The sequence below is a fragment of the Echinops telfairi genome, unplaced genomic scaffold (genome assembly GCF_000313985.2).
Source record: "Echinops telfairi isolate 266 unplaced genomic scaffold, ASM31398v2 ScPeMD7_3533;HRSCAF=4204_0, whole genome shotgun sequence".
NCBI classification, from domain to species: Eukaryota; Metazoa; Chordata; class Mammalia; order Afrosoricida; family Tenrecidae; genus Echinops; species Echinops telfairi.
This window is the reverse complement of record NW_022107431.1, coordinates 64,885,468-64,903,112: the sequence shown is the minus strand read 5'-3', so window position 1 is coordinate 64,903,112 and position 17,645 is coordinate 64,885,468. Positions and strand designations below refer to the sequence as shown.

The 17,645-nt window shown below is 39.2% G+C and overlaps 1 protein-coding gene across 1 annotated transcript in view; it reads right to left on the bottom strand.

Moving 5' to 3' along the window:
- Positions 1-17,645, bottom strand: part of ENPP3 (ectonucleotide pyrophosphatase/phosphodiesterase 3) — a gene marked incomplete at its 5' end in the record, with an annotated part of 88,039 nt that overhangs the window by 68,003 nt on the left and 2,391 nt on the right. Inside the window, 5 exons of the mRNA XM_045294308.1 lie at positions 213-322; positions 1,463-1,582; positions 2,719-2,798; positions 11,330-11,427; positions 17,432-17,492. Of these exons, the coding sequence (XP_045150243.1) occupies positions 213-322; positions 1,463-1,582; positions 2,719-2,798; positions 11,330-11,427; positions 17,432-17,492 (469 nt within the window). The remainder of the gene's footprint in view (positions 1-212; positions 323-1,462; positions 1,583-2,718; positions 2,799-11,329; positions 11,428-17,431; positions 17,493-17,645) is intronic.

Sequence of the window (17,645 nt, the reverse complement as noted above, 5' to 3'; positions counted from 1 at the left end):
ACAGTGTTCAGATACTACATTATTTGCACTAGACCATTTACTGCAGACTGAATGAGGGAAGTGACAAAGAGGACGCAGTGATAACTTGGAGTATGAGCCCAAACCACTGAAAGAAAAGAATTACCATCAAGACAAAACAAAAAAGAAAACGAAAGCTCCACTCTGAGTCAGTCCTGTGTCGATGGGGTCACACGTGAAAATGCTTCACTTACTTGTTATAGACCATGTATTTGGCAGGAAAGGTGCCATTGATAGCCACATCTGACCCTGGCCAAAAGAAGGTACCAGATTTTAAGCCCTGGTACATGGCTGTCAGCCAAATCTGTAAGAGAAGAAAGACATCGGATGAGTAAAAGTCAACAGAATGAGGAGTTTGGAGAGAAATGGTACAACTTACCAGAAACAACTACGAGCACAGTTGCAAAATGAATCTAATTTATCTAAATGTATAAGATGCTTTTGAATTATTTAAAATTCAATCATGCTTGACCTTGGGTCTATAAAAGTAGAATTTAGAAAAAGGTACATCTGCATGAAAGCAAAGCAACAAGAGCACCTTCACACGGGAAGACCTCTCGGTGCGAACTTGGGCAAGTGTTTTGTTCAAACTGTCGATCAATTGCAAAACCTCGAGCGAAAGGAAAGCCAAAGAACCGCCTGGATAGCTTGTTCATATTCAAGCGGAGGTCATCATTTTTTAACTAATAAAGTATTCCTAAACGCTGAATACGTTTCTTCTTGTAAAGTGTAGATTATGGAAGCCAATCAACTAAACGAAATTTAAAGGATTAAAAAAAATGCCTTTGTAGCAGTTAAAAAGAATTAGTACCTAGGAGTCACCTTTAAAAAATCGGAAATGTGGGATAGGAGTAAAAATGATCATTTTATTTTCAAATTGGTAAGATTGACAGTTCTGCTTTCTCTTTTAATGAATTACAAAGCAGAATGAGGAAAATTAATAGATACTCTGACAGAGTAGCCTCTAGAATGACACACTTATAGTACAATACTGAAGATTTACCATGAGGCCATTTTGGTGAACAATCATCAGTTAAAAACAAAATAATAATAATTTATAAATTATCAAGGGTTCATGGTTATCAATACTAATTTATAAATTATCAAGGAGTGGGAGGGAGGGGAAAAATGAGGTGCTGATACCAAGGGCTCAAGTAGATAGAAAATGATTTGAGAATGATGATGGCAACATATGTACACATGTGCTTGACACAATGGATGGATGGATGGAGTAATAAGAGTTGTATGAACCCCCAATAAAATGATTTTTTTTAAAGAAAAAATATATATTAAAATATACTTAGAGGTGAAACACGTTCCCTGGAAACTAGAAGGATAACGTCACACTCAGAATGGAGAGAGATGACAGCTCCTCTGCTCCCCAGAGGTTCACTGTCACTGGGAAATGGGGGCCATTGGGTTCCATGGAGAGTTTGCTACTTACTGGCTGTCCTCCCCACCAGGCTGGATTATCTTTCTCTTTTGATGAAAGAGAAAAATTCTTGTTGAGATTTACATCATACATATTATTGTCAATAATGCCATGTGATTCTAGATATAAACCCTAAAAGGAGATATGATAAAATAATGTTAGTAAAATATATTTAAATTAAAATATCATAAGATCTATAACTCATACCTAGGAAAGTCGTCATATATCATTCATTGTAAAATCCCTGGTTGACATCCAAATGCCTGTATATATAATACACACACACACACACACACACACACACACACGAGAGGAATAAGTCAAAAAGTATTGTTTCTGGGGCTCCAGTGGCTACATGCATGGGTTTACTACAAATAGACTGCTGCACACAAGTTGTCTTGGTGATGCGCTTGTCTTGGTCTGGTTAGAGTGCATTTAAAAATGATCCAATAAAAACAGTGGTTTCTGAGGGGATCTCCTGAGCCAGTTAAATACAAGGCAGAGAGGTCAGCTGAGAAAGTTATGGTGACTGTCTTTCGGGATTCCCAAGGGGTAAGGGGCAATACTGATCGATATTGTCAAAATGCAAAGATTGGTCTTATAGGCTTTTAGGGAGAAGCTTAAGTAAACTAGAAACTGCAATGGTCAGAAAAAGACCAGGAAAATTTCAAGGGAAACTGATTTGAGTCGTTCAAGGATGCCAAAGCTACTATTTTCGTGTGGTGGATATCAAAGAGAAAGGATTCTTCAGGTTAGGGATAGAGAAATTGAGCACCGTCTTCAAAAGCAAATAGACAGACTTACATGGTAGATATGTCCCCAAACAATCGCTTCCCATTTTTATATTTTTACTTAATAAAGATTTCTATGATTTTGTAGCTTAACATAAGGTTAATCAAACCTGAATCAATGGTTTCTATGGTTATGTAGCTTAACATCTTTCATTTAACCCTAATGGATTCATGTATACATAGGAGGGGGCTTCAAAGGTTCATGGAAAAATGGAATGAAATGACCATGGAATCTTTTCACCAACTTTTTGAAGCCCCTTCACATATATGCAAATCCATTGTTGTTGAGTCATATATATATATATATATAATCTCTAGTCATTATTCACTCATCCATCCACCCATTCATTTAACTACCGGTTATCAGTCCTTCAATTCAGCCACACATATTCATTCAATAATCATTGCTGCCTTCAACATGTCTGCTGCCTGCCAGAGGTCTTGTCAGTCAGTCGTACTACTCAACCAAGCACTTACTGTGACGATGGTGTAGTGATTTGGGAAGGTTTTGGTGGGATAGACAGCCCTCATGTATTTTGAATGAGTTCCACATGTCTCTGCAACAAAGTTCAGTGAGAAATTAGCAGTGTTTCCTCCTCAGAAGGTGTGCTGATAACTAAAATTCTGGAGTGAAAATTTCCCAGAGAAATGGTAAAAGACTAATCTGAGAGTGGATTGTAAATGAAAAGAGGTCGAAATGCTAGCTCAGAAAACGCATCTCTCCAAGGAATGTCAGCTTCTTGGAGAGGAATGCGCTAAATCGGGGTTCACACACCCTTCTGTAAAGGGCCATCAAGTGAATGGAACACCCTGCAGCTTTGTGGACGATAGCTCACTCTTACTGCTCCTGACTTGTGGTAACCTCTCCACTTCCCAAACTCCCACACTGGGAGTATTGTCTGTGTAGGCATTGAGACAAACTATTGAAACCAGCGTAGAAATCGAGTGCAGTGGGAGGAATGGTGCTGCAACCATTGGTAAGGAAGGACGAAGCATGGGGACATGTCAGACCTTCATCTCCTGGCAACAGGGGAGTCAGAGAGGGTCAGTTACGGCTGTCCTCCGAGCCCCATGCTGCTTATTGGAGTGGGTTTGAACCACCAAACTGGCGGTTAGCTTTCCAATGCTTACCCAATAACTATAAGGTGACCAGACATCCTGCTTTTGGTGGGACAGTCCCGATTTTTAACAATTTGTTCCTCATCCTGCGGCATTTTTAAAAAGGCCCAAATTTTGGAAAGAATGCATGACAAGCTAGGGAACAGTGGGAGAACAGCTGCCATGTGGCTATTTCGCCAGGATATGAGTTTTATGTTAATTTTGTTAATTTTATAATGTTAAACTTTTTTATAACATTAAACTTTTTTTATGTTAAACTTTTCTTATAATGTTAAACTTTAATAATAACAAATAATTGTTGAGAACTGATTATCAAGAACTACTTATCAAAGTTCGCATTGTTGATCAGTTGTTAGAATTCGACCACCATTGTTTTGGACTCAATGAACAATGGCATTTTGGGGCATTGGCAATGACGAAAACATTTTGTAACTCTCTCAGATGATACACATCATACTGCATGCTAGTGCTAGTTAAACAAGTGATGTCAACAAATCAGCTATTCAGATAATTTAGATAAGTAATTTATTTATTTATTTCATAAATACATACATTTTCTTGAATTAGCAGACAGTACTGGAATGATGTGCAAAAATCATTCGATCATATTACTCAAAATTTCCCATATAGTAATATTTCAAAAAGTGATCTTTATAATGAGGTATCATTATTTAAAAAATCTTGATAAGGAAAAGGTTAAATCTTGGGCATCAGCAAAAATCACAATAGAGAACAAATGGTTAGAAATATTTCATAATTTTGAAACAAACCATGTTCCAAACAATAATGCACTAAAAATTGTGGGATACACGCTGTGGGAACAAATGCTACTACTGAACACATTTTTCCCTACGGTAAATAAAGTGTGGGCATCAGAAAATTCACAATTTAGTGTTTAGACTTTGAAAGCCATTTTATGTGTGAAATATAATTTAACAAATTCTTGTGAAAATTTTCATGACCTTTTAAACGACAGCAATCTACTAAAAAATATTAATTCAAATAAGAAATATGCCAAAGAATAAAATAATACTATACATAATTTTTATTGTATTATATTTTTAAATTGTACTTATGTTGAAGTTTTAAAAAATATATCAGAATACTATTTTTTCATTCTATTAAAATTTTTGTTGCTCCATATAAACCAAATTTTTAATCAAGAACCCCTCCCCCCCATACCCGGTCAATGGTGTCCCGCTTTACCAATGTTAAAATCTAGTCACCTTACAATAACACCACCAGAGTTAAATGTACCCTAAACTATACACTATTTTATACAATTTTACCATTCCCTTCTATAATACTGGTAAATACAATAAAATTTTCCTAATAATGTTTGAATCTCAGCAGATCAGTTTTTAAGATGAAACCACCCAATGTAACAAAAGTAAACACAACTGTGTAGCTCATTTGAAAGGGATCTGACTTACAAGAAGCAAGGTTTAAAAATAAGCCAGCTTGGAACAAAAAGTGATCCAAAATCAATGTCAAGGAGGGTGCGGGAGGCCTTGCAGGGCTGGATCAAGGGCAATGTAACCTAGAGGAACGCCTAAAACCCAAATGAAGGCAGAACACGATAGTGGGACAAGAGGAAAGTGCAAAGAAATAGAGGAAAGAACTAGGAGGCAAAGGGTAGTCATAGAGATGTAAATACAGGCATATAAAGATGTAAATATATTTATATATGATGATCGGATAGATTGTAATCAGTGCACTAACCCTGCACAAGGAGGTCAGAACCATTGGTGCACACTGCTACTTCCTCTGCAGCAGCAAAATCCAAGAAAAGTTCCATAGACGCATCTTTCTGCTTTTACTTCTATGAAAAAGCTAGACCATTATGGATTCTATGTCGGTTACAACAACCAATGCAATTGATTGTTGTTCAAGAAGTCATACTGGGGAGCTGGGAAGCGATGAGGGCTTGTCGATTCAGAAGCGTGCTCTTTCAGAATCTTCTAGCACTAATATCAAGTCTACTAATTAGGACTCGCTGGTGTGGAGAGAAGAAGATGGGAGAGGGATAAACTAAAAAATGTACACTTTTAACAGGGTAATTCCAAGTAATTAAGTTTAAGAATGCATTGCATTGGGACTTGACTCATAACACATAACACAACCTTTCTTTCTTTGTCAATGCCACCAATAAATAAATCTTGTCCTTGACAGGAAGAAAAACATTTATTTTACTAAGAAATTACGTGACAAGGAAACAAAATGAAGTCTAATCCATGTATGTAATTAGAAGAATTTAACTGGTGGGAGAAAAGGTCAAACAATGGCCCCAGATTTATGAGCAGAAGTCAGGTTTTTGTTTTTGTTTTCTGCAAACATGGACGGCAGACTTAAATTCTTAAATGCCTAAAGCCACAGGGTATAAAAGGAAACACAAATTAAGCTTCTAGTATTGTGGAAACCTGGCACCTCCCTCACTATGATGTTGAAATGAGATATACTCCCGACTTCTACAGACTCAAGCTACCATTTTGGAAAACCTGCCTTGGAACCAGGACTATTAAAGTATGGCCTTTAAAAAGCAAAGTCTTCTAAATCTTATCATCTAAATCCAAATTATGACTGAGGTGAAAAATATTAGAAAGAGGGACAATAAACTAATTAGAAAAAGTCACTGTAAAGAAAAACTAGGACATTTTGTTTTTTAATTTAAGGATACTAGTAGCCAAATAGAAATCTGAAATATAAATGGACTAAACAAAAAGAGGTCCTTTGTAAGACCAATTGAAATACATGTAATAAGGAGAGATAAGCATGGAATTTTAAAAAATTGCACTAACTTGCACTACTTGTAACATGTCTAAGCAGATTCTAGCTGATGCACCAAGAAGGATAAGGCATCGGCTTGAAAAGAGCCGCTAGGAAACCAACATGAGTTCTACTAAAGCGAAGCAAGAACGAACACTGAGTTGATGGTAAGGCTGGATGGGAGAAGGGTGAGATTTTTGATGCTTTATGTACATTTAGGAGGACAATGACTTCCCACACAAAATCAACAGTTTATGAATGGAAACTCATTTCAAAAAGAGAAGACCCTGAAGATAAAATCCATAGCAGAAGACCATCTATCTCAATTTGTAAAGAAACAAATGAGTATAGTCCATGCTGTACTTGAAGAGAACCAAGCAATGATTAACAGCAGAGACAATATCAAACACAATAGATAACGCTATTGGCTCAGCTTATATAAGTCTCACTGAAAATTAAAGTTGAACAAACTTTCCACTCAATGGGTTCCAAACTGACAGCAGTTTTAGAACGGCTGCAGAAGAGATGAGAACTTTCCATCGAAATTTTAAACAAGTGATCTCAAGATCCCGACATGTTTCTTGGAAGAATTATAACAGGATATAGAACATGGCTCTACCAGCACAATCCTGAAGACAAGGTACAATGAAAACAAAGGCTACCAGGAGGTGGAAATGCTCCTGTCGAAGAGAAAAGGTCAGAACTTGGTCATGGCAAGAGCTCATGAAAAAAAAAAAAAAAGAGCTTCTGGAGACACTTTAGCTTGTTGACTTTCAATAAAGGAGCGAAAACCCCTCTGCTTATTATGACAGTGTTTTTAACAACATTAGTGAAAGTTTCAGCAGAAAAAACACCCAGGAAAGTTTCACCAGCGTCCTTCGCCGCGACAATGTCCTTACTCATTCCTCCACTCAAATGATAGCCATTTTGCTAGATTTTCTATGGAAAACCAGTGAGCTTCCACCTTACAGTCCTGATTTAGTGTCTCCTGATTTCTTTTATTTGTTGATCTTCAAAAATATCTTTAAAGGGCACCCATTTGTCTTCAGCCAATTGTGTAAAAAAATATCGCACTGGCAGTGTTAAATTCCTAGGATGCTAAGTTCGTTAGGGCTGGGATGAATGGCTAGTATCATTGCAACAAAAGTGTCTGGGCCTTTATGGAGTTTGTGTGGAGAAGTCAAGTTTACATATTTTCACTTTTATGTTCTAATTCCATTTTTCATGAACTTTTAGAAGCCCCCTCATCTACCCATTATTGTTGTTTTTGTCAGGTGCCACAGAATGGGTTGTGACTCACAGTGATCCTAAGCAGAACAGAATTAAACCCTGCCCAGTCCTGCACCATCCTCCCAATTGTTGCAGCCATTCTGTCCATCTATCTTGGTCCATCCTCTTTTTTGCCGCCCCTCTACCAAGCATGATGTCCTTTTCCAGGGATTGGTCGCTATGAGTTGCAATAGACTTCATGGCAGTGGGTTTGGTTTAAGAGAGTTGGTCTCTTCAGACAGCATGCCCAAAGCACATGATAATGGGGTGAGGACTAAATGGATGCATAGTTGAGCAGCTGAAGAACATGCAAATCAGACTACTGAAAACTCGTTGAGATTCTTATGAGTCATGTATTGAAATATTGTCATTAAAGTATTGGTACATATTGAAGACATAGCAAACTGCTCAGCAATAGTCAAAGGCTTAAAATAGACACTTTTCATTTAGTAAACAAACTCAAAAACCAAACTCATTGTCAGCGAGCTGATTCCAATTCAGAGATCCTGTAGGTCAGAACTGCTCCTTTGGGTTTCTGAGACTTTAAATCATCACGGAAGTAGACAGCCTCATTTTTCTCCCACAGACTGGTTGATGACTGTGACTGGTTGGTTCAAACTGCTGACCTTGTGGTTAACGGTACAATGTAGAGCCCCCCATGCCACCAGGGCTCCTTTTAGTAGAATAGCCTCCTGGAAATCCAAACCATACAGTTGGCCTCTATCATGTCCTTAACTCAAGGAAACCTGCAGGGACTTCTATTTTCTCAGTAATTGCAAGCATATACCTGAACATTGACACGTAGGGAAGACAGCATGGAAGAGAACAAAAAGCAAACAGCATCTGTTGTAGGGAATTCCAGGGTTCTGCTGTTCAGTACTGCCACCCTGGATAATTCTAAGCTTCAAAAATTCACATATCTTGCCTGCCTGGAAATTAGCTTTCTACCAGCTATTTTAGTTTATTTTACCCAATTTCCCACCTAATTTTCCAGGAAGTTTGACTTCTGCTCTAGCCAAAGAATTTCTCGTTCACCTGACAGTTTCCTGATCTTGGTCTGCCCTTCCCTTGCCTCCTGCCACTCAGACTGAAACAAAAGAATGCCCAAATCTCGCTGGAGCATGTCTGAGAGTCAACTCATCCTAACAGGCTTCACTGCCCTGTGGTCTTAGTTCCTGCTCAGCGTGTGCAGCCACTTTAGTCCAACCAAGACAGCTTGATGGGAATCTGGAGATGGGGTGCTAGAGGTTCTTAACAGTGAGATTTGCTGCCCTATACCTCACCTCAAGGCAAGGTGAAGCCTAATCCTAGCATTTTACTACAGGCTTATCTTAATTGAGCTTCTTAAATACCACTGTCCCAAATGTGTCTTGTCCCACCTAATGAGGGATGTGTTTATACATTTGAACATTGAGATACTGCCTGAATGACTCAAAAGTATTTTAAACCTACGGAAAAAAACAAAGCACCTAATGATCCAGTATTTCGTGGTCTCATGTCCAACTCTCAATGGGTTGAACAAATCAAGTAATTTCTTTACAAAAAGGGGTAAGTTGAACCTGCCTAGGTAAATCCCTCTCTGGACACAAGCTTTAATGAGTATATTATCAAGAGAAATGTTGAGAAGGAGACAAAAACTGAGAGGTATTGATCAACTTTTCTGGCCCAAGGGTGTTAGCAGAAAGAGACAAGTCTTCAATGGAGCCAATTCTGGCAGAGCCACAAATGCTGACTCTCTTTGCTAAACACCCATCTCAGATCATGAACGAGCAGCTGAAGAGGTCGGATAGCATTTCTTTGGGATGTGATGATTTATCTGGCTTTCTAGAAAGAGTAGTATTTTAGAGCTGAAATTAGCAGGAGAAATTAAGATTTATCCATTCTTCTTGTTTGACACATATGGTCATTGACCAAGAAAAACAACTGGTTTATTCAGGCTTAACATTTTTTTTGTAATCTGAAGAAAGATAAATACAGGGAGACAGTAAAATTGCCATTAAATGTGAGAACCTTGTCTATAGAAGAAGACTTGGGAGAAAGAGAAATGAAGAGAGAAATGGTGAGGCAGTGAAGCATTTGAGCCCTGGAGTGAGCCTTTGATTCTGATCATGTTCTGCCATCGTCTATCTCTGTGTTGTTCAGCACTCACCTTCTCCATATTATTAACATTATCAGATTGTAGGGAGACCAAGTATACCTTAATGTAGAAGTACAACATCATGATATGGCTGATAACAAAAGCAGTAATTATAGAAATAGCTTTAAATCATTCAGTGTAAGTTGATGGTGCCAGGCTATCAAAAGATGTAGCATCTTGGGTCTTAAAAGCTTGAAGGTAAACAAGCGGCTATCTAGCTCAGAAGCAACAAAGCCCACATGGAAGAACATATTAGCCTGTGTGATCATGAGGTGTCGAAGGGATCGCTGAAGACAAATGGGTGCATAAGCAAATGTGGCAAAGAAAGCTGATAGTGCCTGGCTATCAAATAGTATAGTGTCTGGGGTCTTAAAGGCTTGAAGGTAATCAAGTGGCCATCAAGCTCAGAAGCAACAAAGCCCACATGGAAGAAGCACACCAGCCTATGCGATCACGAGGTGTCAAAGGCATCAGGTATAGGGCATCATCAGAACAAATAATCTTACCATAGTGAAGGATGGGGAGAGTGTGGAATAGAGACCCAAAGCCTATTTGTAGACCACTGGAGATCCCCTTGCAGAGGGGTCTCGGGGAGGAGATGGGCCAGTCAGGGTGCGATGTAGCAGCCATGAAAAACACAACTTTCCTCTAGTTCATAAATGCTTCCTCCCCGCCACCACTATCATGATCCAAATTCTACCTTGCAAGTCTGGCTGGACCAGAGGATATACACTGGTACAGATAGGAACTGGAAACACAGGGAGTCCAGGGCAGATGATCCCTTAAGGACCAGTGGTGTGAGTGGCGATACTGGGAGGGTAGAGGGAGAGTGGGTTGGAAAGAGGGAACCTATTATAAGGAACTATATGTGACCCCCTCCCTGGGGGACCGACAACAGAAAAGTGGGTGAAGGAAGACGTCGCACAGGGAAAGATATGACAAAATAATAATTTATAAATTATTAAGGGCTCATGAGGGAGCGGGGAGGGGGGAGGGAGGGGGAAAATGAGGACCTAATGCCGGGGGCTTAAGTGGAGAGGAAATGTTTTGAGAATGATGAGGGCAATGAATGTACAAATGTGTTTTACACAATTGGTGTATGTATGGATTGTGATAAGAGTTGTATGAGCCCCTAATAAAACAATTTTAAAAAAAAGAGTCACCACAGGGAGGGAAAATCATTCAGTGTATACTGCATGTACATTCTCATCATAATCCTATCCAGGTAGGAATTATTACCCTGAACAGATTACATATGATGAAAGGGTGGTCAACAAAAGGTGAGATAAACTTGGCCAAGTTATCCCAGCTAGTAAGCGGTGGAGTCAAGTCTCAGATAGTTTGATATCAGAAACAAATATAGATCATGGGCCTCTCACCTTCTGGACCATTGGTGTTTGGTAAATGTGTCCAGTCTACACAGATTCTCAAGGGACCCCACCCTTGCTGGGCACATCTATTTCATTAGGACCCAGAACCTATTTTGGGAGCTGTCACTTTGGAGCCAGTATGAAGGACCAGATTTCTATAGGACAGAAATTCCATTCAAATACAAAGAAGTGAAAATAATCAAAGGGATCAGCATGGTACCAAGAACAAAAGGAGACACCAACAAGTATGAAAACACACTCCCTATGAAAAGAGATTGCGTATGATAAAGCCATCCGGACTTTGAGGGGACCTGTGGTAAGACAGTCCACTAACCCTAGAAGTCAGAAAAAAAGGTGTATCAATCAATCATCTAGAGATGGCCTAGCTTGGTTTTCGATTTGCAGGATCTGTCGGTGGGGAACTTACTCAGTTTATTGATGTTCGGCATGAACTTGTACCAGGTTTGTAAATACTCAGCCCGAAAGCCATCCATGGAAATCAAGATAACTGGTGGTAGGTCAAACCTGAAAATGAAAACGAAAGTCAGTCCGTTGTTATTTTTATTGTGAAAAGCAACAAATATGGTTTTTTGTTCCCCTTTCAATTAGAAAACATAGTAAGATTGTACTGGTGTCTTTGCAATGGTCTATTATTCATAAGCGAAAGTAGTAGACACAACCTAAGTGGCAATAAATAAATGAATAGGTAAACAAAATATGATATAGATGGATACATGAATATTATCCCCCCTAAGGGAAAATAAAGTTCTGATATATGTTTCAATATATAAACCTTGAAAGCATCATGCTAAGTGGATTAAATGCATCATGAAAGGACAAATAGTGTTTGATCTCACATATGAAATATCCAACATGAGCCAACAGTGCAGAGATAAGAGTTTATTAATTAACTACCTGGGGATTAGGGGAAGGGGAGAATGTGATTTATTATGCAAGTGGTACTGTTTCTTGGGGTCTGATAAGAATTTGGAAAGTGTGGATGTCACTGAATTATAGTGTCAACAAACTATAGATTTTTAAATGGTTGAAATGGGAAATATTATATATATATGTTAACACAATAAAAATGCTTAAATGGAAAAAAATTTTTAAATGGATGAGTTAGTTAGAAAGAGATGATGGTATAATTAAAAATGTTTTCCTAATTGCTTCTACCCAGCCTTATTGTACTGGCTTATGTGTGTGGAGACCCATGATTCTGCATCTCAATTGGGACCTATTAATGGAAATGAGGAAGGGTGGGGGGAAAGGAAAGAAGGAAGGAGGAAGGAAGGACAGAGAGTACTAGCATAAGATTGTTTTCCTTTCCTTCTTAAAAAAATATTTCCTTTATAAAAAACTAAACTAATTATATGGAGGTATACTTAGTACTTCTAGTGTGTAGGAGATCTCTAATTAAAATGGATATTAAAATCAGAATGGATTCAATAGCAATGTGTTTGGTTTGGTGTTTATCTAACCAAACACACTGATTGCTATTGAATCCATTCTGATTCATAGTACCACCATATATACCTATTATAGAGTAGAGCTGTTCCACAGGGTTTTCTTGTTTCTAATCTAAATGGAAGAAGATCAAAAGGCCTTCTAAGTTAGCCTCAAGCTTTAGGTTAGCATCCAAGAATAAACAGTTTGTCCTTAATAGGGACTTCATAGTAGGTCTATAAGGAGTTAACTAACTGTTCTTTATAATAGATGTGAGTGGCATTTGAGCAGAGCACTAACAAAGCACCAACAGAAATAAGATTTACATTGAAGGCCCTTTAAAGCCCTGGCTCTGGCTAAATCAAAAGAAGTCAAGTGGTAGTGATTACCAAGTTCAAGGCTGTAAACTACAAAATTATAAAATTTTGTTTACTCCATTGTACTGTCCTACATACACAGTTGACCCTTGACCTTGAACAACACAGGAGCTGGGCCACCAACTTCCCATGCAGTTGAAAATCCATGTATAGATTTATAGTTGACCCTTGGACAACATGGAATTTATCTGCCTGGGCCCAAGGAGCTCAAAGGTTGCAAATAAGTACTGTGTGATACTAACCATCTCAATGAGTTGCTGGAGAGGACAGAGTGCTCAAGTGTGGACATTCACTGCGCTCCACTGTGGAGCCGTCACCCAGAACAAGATCCCTGCCAATGCCCGGAAGTCTCCCCTGGTGGTCCCATTCAGTGACTACATTCTGCAAACCTGACTCCCACACACCACACCACACTCTCACCACCAAAAAGGGTCACTAGTATCTTGACTTCTAACAGCACAGAGTTGTTTTATCTCTTCTTCTCCTTTCCCCTAACATTTACATACAAGTAGAACCAGACAGTGTGTACTCTACGACATCTGCCTTCCTTCATTCGACATTATTTGGGAGTTTTCAGCAAAATAGTTGCATCTAGTTGTGCTTGTTTTCATCTGTATTCCAGTGATACAGTAAGTTATAATTCATTCATCCTACTGCTGATGGGAATTTTTCATACCTAGGTGTTTTGCACAAAAACATATCAACCTAAGAAGTGTGGCTAGAACAAAGCAAAAGTTCCACCAAACTCCCCAATAGGGTTCAGATAGAAAAATCTGCATGCTGATGAATTTTTCAATGTGTTTGAGTTGGAAATTGAGTTAATTCTGAAAAAAGAAAAATGGGTCATCTAACTACCCAGCATAAAAGTATGGGAAGAATCTCAAAAACAAACCAAGTTTTCCAGAGGAAGCCTTTATTGTAGAGTGATTCATTTAGCAAACAATTAAGCTGGGCATTCTCCTGGATGTTGAGGACAAAGGTATGAAAGAGTAAATGCTCCCATGAGAAAGGAAGGGGAGCTGCGAGCAGCTGTTCAGGATGTTGAGTAAGTAGGAGAACAGAGCAGGCTGGCCAAGGAGTGTGACTGGTGAATGGAGCTCTAAAGACCAATAGAAATGTGAAAGGAGAATTGGACTAATGTTTGACCCAAAGAAAATAATCCTGTGCCAACGCCCATAGGTTAAATACAGGAATATGTATGAATCTCAGAGCATTAGGTTAAGCAAAAGAAGCTCCATACAAATGAACACATGCTTTGATCCCATGCATAGGAGATTCTACAAGGATCCCTGGTGATAGATATCAGAATTGTGAGGGTCTCTGGGCAAGGGTAGAATGGACAAGGAGTATCTCTCTAAGGTAATGCAAATTAAATACTTGATCCTGTGAGTGCTGTGGGTTATGCTGGAGTATGCATTTCTAAATCTCATCAAACTGTTTGCTTATGCGCAACATATATCAACTCTACCTCCATTCTTAACATGGAAAATTAGAAGTGTTTTAACTATATCCTGTGTGGGATTGAGCCAAACTTTAGACTAGCCAAGTACAATTTGGAAAGGAAAATATTTTTTCCCCAAAGTAATTACTGTTGGCATAGTTCTCATGAAAATGTTTTATATCCACAAATACACTACCAAAATGACCTTCCCACTTAAAATAATGTCAAAATGCTTATGAGATCAAGTGTGGGATCTAATGGACCTTAAAAACATTAATGGGTGAACTAAGTCAGTAACAAAAGATCAAATAATGCATAAAATCACTTAAATGAAATGTCTAGAACACACCAATGAAGAGAGTCATGTTCATTAGTGGCTGCACAGGCACGTGGGTGGTGTGGTTGGGAGAGTTTGTTAGTGGGCACTGAATTTCTGTTAAGAAGGATGTAGCCAACTGATGTATGTATGGATTGTGATAAGAGTTGTATGAACTCCTAATAAAATGATTTTTTTTAAAAAGAAGAAGGATGGAGCATTGGGGAAATGGATAATGGTGATGGTTGTACAATAGAAAATAAAAAGAATGGAATCCAAAGTTCCAGGAGAGCTCTTTCTCGCCTCCCTGCCCCTCCAAACTGCCTACTCCAGTAGTGCCATCTCAGTGCCAAACTCACGGCTGTCAAATCGATTCTGACCTTGTCCCTTTAGGACAAAGTAGAACTGCCCCTGTGGGTTTTCAAGACTAACTTTCTATGGGAGTGGAAAGCCTGCTCTTTCTCCTGAGAAGTGGCTAGTGGTTTCCAACTGCTGACTTTTTGAGTTGCGTCCCAACATATAGCCTACTGCACCACCAGGGCTCCATAGTACAAAATTATAAACATTGTAAGACCACGAACATCTTTGTAGGTAAAATATCTGTCATTATTTCCTTAAGGCACATTCTCTTAAGATGAAGTTTCCTGGTCAAAAGATAAGCACTTTCAAATAAGATTAATATATTTTGTCCCAATATCTAAATCATATTACACATCACTACCCACTTCCCTGTTTCAACAAGCTGATGAAGCACTGGAAGCCCTCACTCATTTATGCCAAGAAAGTTGGAAGACAAGTACTTGGCCAACTGACTGTAAGAGATCTATATTTATGCACATTCCAAAGAAAGGTGACCCAATAGAATGATTGGATTATAGAATGATATAGATCTCACATGCACGTAAAATTTTGCTGAAGATCATCCAACCACGGTTGCAGCAGTACATTGATAAGGAGCTGCCAGAGGTTCAGGCCTGATCAGAAGAGGATGTGGAACTAGGGATATCATTGCTGAAGTCAGATGGATCTTGGCTCAAAGCAGGAAAATACCATAAAGATGTTAACTTTGTTTGATTGACTATGTCATGGCATATGATTGTGTGGACCTTAATAAACTATGGATAACCTTGAGAAGAATCAGAATTCTAGAACCCTTCATTGTGTTCATGAGGAACTTGTCCATGGATCATGAGGTAGTTGTGCTAGCAGAACAAAGGAATACTGCCCGGTGTAAAATCATGAAAGGTAGGCACCAGGGCTGTATCCTCTCACTATATTTATTCAATCTGTATGCTGAGCAAAACAACAGAGATGCTGGCTTATATGCAGAAGAATGTAGCATCAGGATTGGACAAAGGCTTATTAACAACCTGCGATATAGTGAGGAGGATTTGAGGCACTTGCTGATGAAGATCAAGGGTTGCAACCATCAGTATGGAATTCAACTTCATGTAAAGAAGACTAAAATCCTCACAACGGAACCAATAGGTAACATCATAATAAATGGACGAAAGCTTGAAGTTGTTAAAGACTTTTTCTTGGTTGGATCCACAATAAATACTCATGGCAGCAACAGCCAAGAAATCAAAAAGGACTAATACATTTGAATTGTGGTGCTGGAGAAGAATGTTGAAAGTACCAAGAACTGCTGAAAGGACAAACCAATCTCTGTTGGGAGAAACAAGGCCAGAGTGCTCCTTAGAGGCAAGGGTGGTTAGACTTCATCTTACATACTTCAGACATATTGTCAGGACATATTGCCCCTGCAGAAGGACATCATGCTTGGTGAAGTGGAGGGGCAATAAGGAAGGCCCTCAATGAGATGGATTGGCATTGTGGCAACAATGGGATTGCGTGTGGGAATGATTGTGAGGATGGCACAGAACTGGGCCATGATTCCTTCTGTTGTGAATAGGCTCGCTAATAACAACATCTGCCTTGAGGGCGGAATCCTTGGCTTTTTACTCCTGTAAAGGCTTACAGTCTCAGAACCCCACAGAGGCAGTTCTAGATCCACTCTGTCCTATAAGGTTGTTATGAGTCGGAATGGACTCAATGGTGGTGTAGTGGACTACTCCTTGGGCTGCTGCCTGCAAGGCTCAAAGTTTGACACCACCAGCCACTTCACAGGAGAAAGATGAGGCTTTCTGCTCCTGTAAAGATTTACCCCCTTGGAAACCCACAGGGACGGTTCTGTTCTATTGGGTGGCTGCAAACCAGAAGGCACTCTCTCGTGGTGAGTATGGTTGCTATGCCTCAGAACAGACTAGAGGGCAGTGGGTTTTATGTTTTTTTTTTAAGCACAGGTGGCTGCTCATTTATTATAAGCATGAAATAGTGCACCTAACAAAATCCCACTCTTTCACCCTTCCTGGGTCACCTTTCATTGTAAGACCTCCCAGAAACAAACTTCTTACCTTCCCAAGTAAGACATTCCCTCCCTCAAATAAGAAATGTAGGGCTTAGATGAGGGACCCCTGGTGCCGTAGTGGTTACTTGTGGGTTTGCCAACGGCAAGGTCAGCAGCTCCAAGAGAGAAAGATGGTCTTTCTACTCCCAGTCTTGGAATCCACAGGGGCAATTCTACCCTGTCCTCACAGGGTCGCTCTGATCAACTTGATAGCAGGGAATAAGAGGCTTAGGAGGTTCATTGAAAAAAGTATTGGCAGGAGTAAATGCGACCTAAATTTTAGTCTTGATTGTAGGATGTTAGGACTCTGTGAGTGTTTAAAGTTTCAGTCAAATGTTAAAGCATGACCATAATATAGTAATACAAAAGCATTCTGTACACAATGAAGTGAAGTTGGACTTTGAAGGTACAATAAATCTAACCTTTTGATAGCTTTTGAAATGAACATAGCTTTAAGGAAGCTGAAGTTCCACCCTGTCTTTCAAATTACATTCCCATGTGCCCACTGTGATAACCACCCCCACCCATGTGGGGCTCACCCTTCTGGACACTGAGATGGTTGCGATGTGCTACATTCTTCTTTCACCCACGGTGTTTCTCCTGGAAAGAAGAAGATGAAACCCTTTAGGTATCCGGTTCATAAAATTAGATAAGGGAAGCAAGTGTTCAATGGATTTGACCTTGGACCATGTTACCCCAATAACAAAACTCTTCCAGAACACATTAAATGCACATAGCATTCATTACAGAGAA